This window comes from Pan troglodytes, chromosome 23 (genome assembly GCF_028858775.2).
Source record: "Pan troglodytes isolate AG18354 chromosome 23, NHGRI_mPanTro3-v2.0_pri, whole genome shotgun sequence".
NCBI lineage: Eukaryota > Metazoa > Chordata > Mammalia > Primates > Hominidae > Pan > Pan troglodytes.
Window position 1 is genome coordinate 37,990,288 of NC_086016.1, and position 3,647 is coordinate 37,993,934.

The window sequence follows — 3,647 nt, forward strand, 5'->3', positions numbered from 1 at the left end:
CATTAAATGTTGGCTGAACTGATTTATTAAGAAGACAGAATTGATCTATGATAAAACAACAGTTCAAAATAAAATCCAGAAGTTCATCCATATACAGCATGAATAAGAGAGGGCCTGGTGCCTGTCCAGCTAAGACTGCACAGACAGGGAGAACATATCCTGTTTTCTGGTAATTTAAGTAAGTGGTCTATAATTATGTTTATTGGATATAAATTACATAATCATCAAACAAGTAAGTTGCCTCAGTACAGGAATCATATCTGTCTGTCTCTTTCCCTGTTTTTGATGATGGCGATGAGAGAGGGAAAATAAATGACATAATGAATGCTTAATAGTACGGTGCAACGCAAAAAAAAAAAAAAAGTTTACAACAAATAATGGGGATTTTTCTCCATCAAGAGGCAACCTTAACAAGGGCTCCCGAGCCACGAGTACTTAACATACAAACTAAGAGGGAAAATATTTCACAAAAAACTAGTTTGTGTTTATCAAAGTTCTCCCTAGATGAATTCAAAGATACCCTCAACGTGATACAGAAAACACTTCGGAGTGGTGAGTAGTCTGCCTATGCAAATGTTCAAAGCAAAAAGTTGGCTTGTACTAGTTATTTACTGAGCATCTATTGTGTGCCATTCACTATGTTAAGTATATTCATAGATTATCTCAAATCTTCACAACAATCCTGAGTGCCACTATTTTCCCTATATGACAAATGAAACTGAGGCTCGGAGAGGTTAAGTAACTTAACAGTCATACACTTGGAAATGGCAGAGGTGGGATTTAGACCTAGTGAGGTTTCTGAAACCCGTATTCTTTTCACCACCTCATGCTGCCAACTGACGCTACCAAATTCACTAAAAAAGAGGATGACTCAACAGGAAAGCGGGGAGAAAATCTGGCAAAGCAGCATAGAGAGAGCACAAGATAGCATTCTATCTCAGAGTTCTAGACACACAGGAGCAAATTAATGAGCTGCATCTAACTACACAAACGAAAATGCTTGGATAAGCTGTAACTTTTACTCTTCAATTCTACAGGTTCTAAAAATGCCCATCTGCACCAATTCAGAGGTACTGACAACTGAACATAGTCCAGTAATTTTTCTAGAATACTCAGAAAGAGTGCCTTTGACCCATTACTGGTACCAAACCAAGCATGCAAGGGAGGTGATACAGTGTGTTTGACAGTTCTCTCTGATCACCTGGACCTAAACATCCTTGCAGAACTGGGCATTCTTCAGGCATATCTACTGTTACATAAAATTCACTTCATGGAATTTCAGAATCAGAAGAGGTTCAGTTCAATTATCTTACGCATGTGGAAATTGAGTCTCAGAATAGTTATATGACTGCCGAAAGTCACATGGCTTGGTACTGGCTAAACCTACACTAAAACTCTCATCTCCTATTCCTAGTCCACAGCAGCTCCTCTGTGCCTCCCACTGAATGCGTGACCACCAAGGCTTCCTTCTATGTATCTGGGCATTATTCGCTATAGCTCCTTCTGCACGTCCTCAATTAAGTAAACAAAGGCATTGGGCTAGATGACACAAATAATAAAAGAGATAGAGCTGACCTGCTTTTTGCCCTCTAGGCAGTGCTACCCAAGCCTTCAGGTGTCATGGCATACATAGGAAATATTTTTATAGCACAAAGTGGTAAACAAATTAGGGTGCACATGATCAAAGTGACCAGGGGACTCCCAAGCCCCAGCTGGCTCTCCAAGGGTTGTGGGGTATAGTAATCTTGGCACATTTCTATCTCAATCTGGCATGTAGCATTGGTAGGGAAGCTCTGTTCCAGGGTTAATAAGTAAAAAAAAAATTGAGATAAATACACAAGCAACTGTAACATAAGCACAAAGGAAATAACTAAGGAGACTGTCACTGTCTGCTTTCATCAAACATAAGTGAGTGAAAATGAGATTAATTCAACTTGCTTCCTTTCATAACTCCTCTTCCAAACAAATCAAAAGACAGAACAGCCCATCCTTCAGGTCAACAGGGCTGATCAATCCCACCCACAAGGCTGCAAAGAGCCCACACAGATGACTAGTTTACAGGGAGGCGAAAACTACTTAATGCACATTAGTGTGTCAGAAAAGTTCTGAGCTCTTACAAATACTACAAAAAAATCAATAGAGAAGAGAAAATAATATTTCAAGGTCATATTTAAACATGAAGGGAGAAGCACGAAAAGCAGCCCCTCCGAACATACACACATACATATACATCTTCTGTGAACAAGCTCCATCTCTGCAAACGCAGTTAACATTTGCTTTCTGATAATTTATAAATTTAGCCTGTGTTAGCCAAGTAGGTTCCTGCAATTCCAGACATCTGGGCTGAAGGGCAAAGGGCAAAGGGAAACTTTCAAAAAGCTGGTTAGTAGCCAAGAGCATCACATCTAGTAGGCTCCCTTAGCAACACACAACAGCTGTTTGCTCAAGAGACATACTGCCATCTTTGCAACGGACTGTAAGACGTTCTTGTCTTAACAACTAAAAATTGCAGGCGGCTTGGGGGAGCAGTTTCTCTATTATTTCCCCTGACATTTCTCTAAAAGTTATCACATTTCATAATTCACAAACTTCTCCAGTCCCAGAAAGTTTTCCTCCATCCCAAACTACAATGCTACTATTGACGGTAAATTACAGTAATAGAAGGTACTACATTCCTGGCAAATATAAAATGCTTTATAATGTCTCATTATTAATTACTATTCTAACTGCTATAGACTTGATTTCTAACTACGGGCAAGTCACTCTTTGTGGCTTAATTACTTTCCTCATACAATTTTAATAACAGTAGTGAGTGACCTATTTCACAAGACTATTGTGAAGGATAGTAAAAATTATTAGATAAAAGCTTATGAAAGCTTATTCCTAATTAATAATCATGCCGCCTATTGGCTCTCAATATCTAAAGAAATGGCTTAACAAGGTCAGTACCCCCAAAACAAAACACAAGTCAATCCTGAGCCACCAGGAAGACTGCAGTTCTGAAGCAACCAGCTCACAACTTCACCTGCCCCACTTGCCTTCTCCAAACCTACCAAGCCCAGGGGATGGTACTGCGCAGGGAGTTCAGCCCTTGCGCCTAAGTCTGACAAGATAAACAACATAGGGGGAGGAAAAAAAACAATGTCACAATCACTGCTAGGTTTTAAAAACCTAACACCTTGGAACAGAAGGGGATGTGGCAGTCTGTGCTCTGTGGGGAGGCCATTTGTGCAACAGCAGAACCTCGCAGCTTTCCACTCCTTATATGTGCAAGTGCAAACCCTCACCCACAGCACTCTGTACTCACCCAGAGGTACATCATGTCAGATCGGGCTGCTCAAACTCAGCGGTCAGTGGATCCTGGACTGCAAAAAGGCACTTCAGTGAACCACAGGAAAGAAGATGTCAAAACTGGGGGGCAAGGGTTTGAGGTGGGGAGAAACCCCCCAAAATCACTTGAGTTAAAAAATCCTAAAAAAAAAAAAGAAAAGACTGGTCTCCTCCCCCCTCCGCTCCAGCTGACTGTTCTGTTGTTCTCTCTCCTCCCTCTCACCCTCCCTCCGTCCCTCCCTCTCTCTCTCTCTCTTTCTCTCTCTCTCTCTGGGAGTTCCCAGCTCTGAGTATCTGAACTAGAGTGTACAGCACAC

At 41.1% G+C, this 3,647-nt stretch overlaps 1 protein-coding gene across 29 annotated transcripts in view; it reads right to left on the reverse strand.

Annotated features, from left to right (window-relative positions):
* The window catches only part of RBFOX2 (RNA binding fox-1 homolog 2), a 290,149-nt gene that overhangs the window by 152,661 nt on the left and 133,841 nt on the right, over positions 1-3,647 (reverse strand). The window contains exon 1 of one of the 29 annotated variants that reach the window (XM_054675474.1): positions 3,308-3,546. The exons of 27 other annotated variants lie outside the window; for them this stretch is intronic. In XM_054675474.1, coding sequence (XP_054531449.1) covers positions 3,308-3,322 — 15 coding nt within the window. In that variant the 5' untranslated portion in view covers positions 3,323-3,546. Of the gene's footprint in view, positions 1-3,307; positions 3,547-3,647 lie in introns of those variants that run through there. One more of the 29 variants, XM_054675468.1, reaches the window with a different exon arrangement.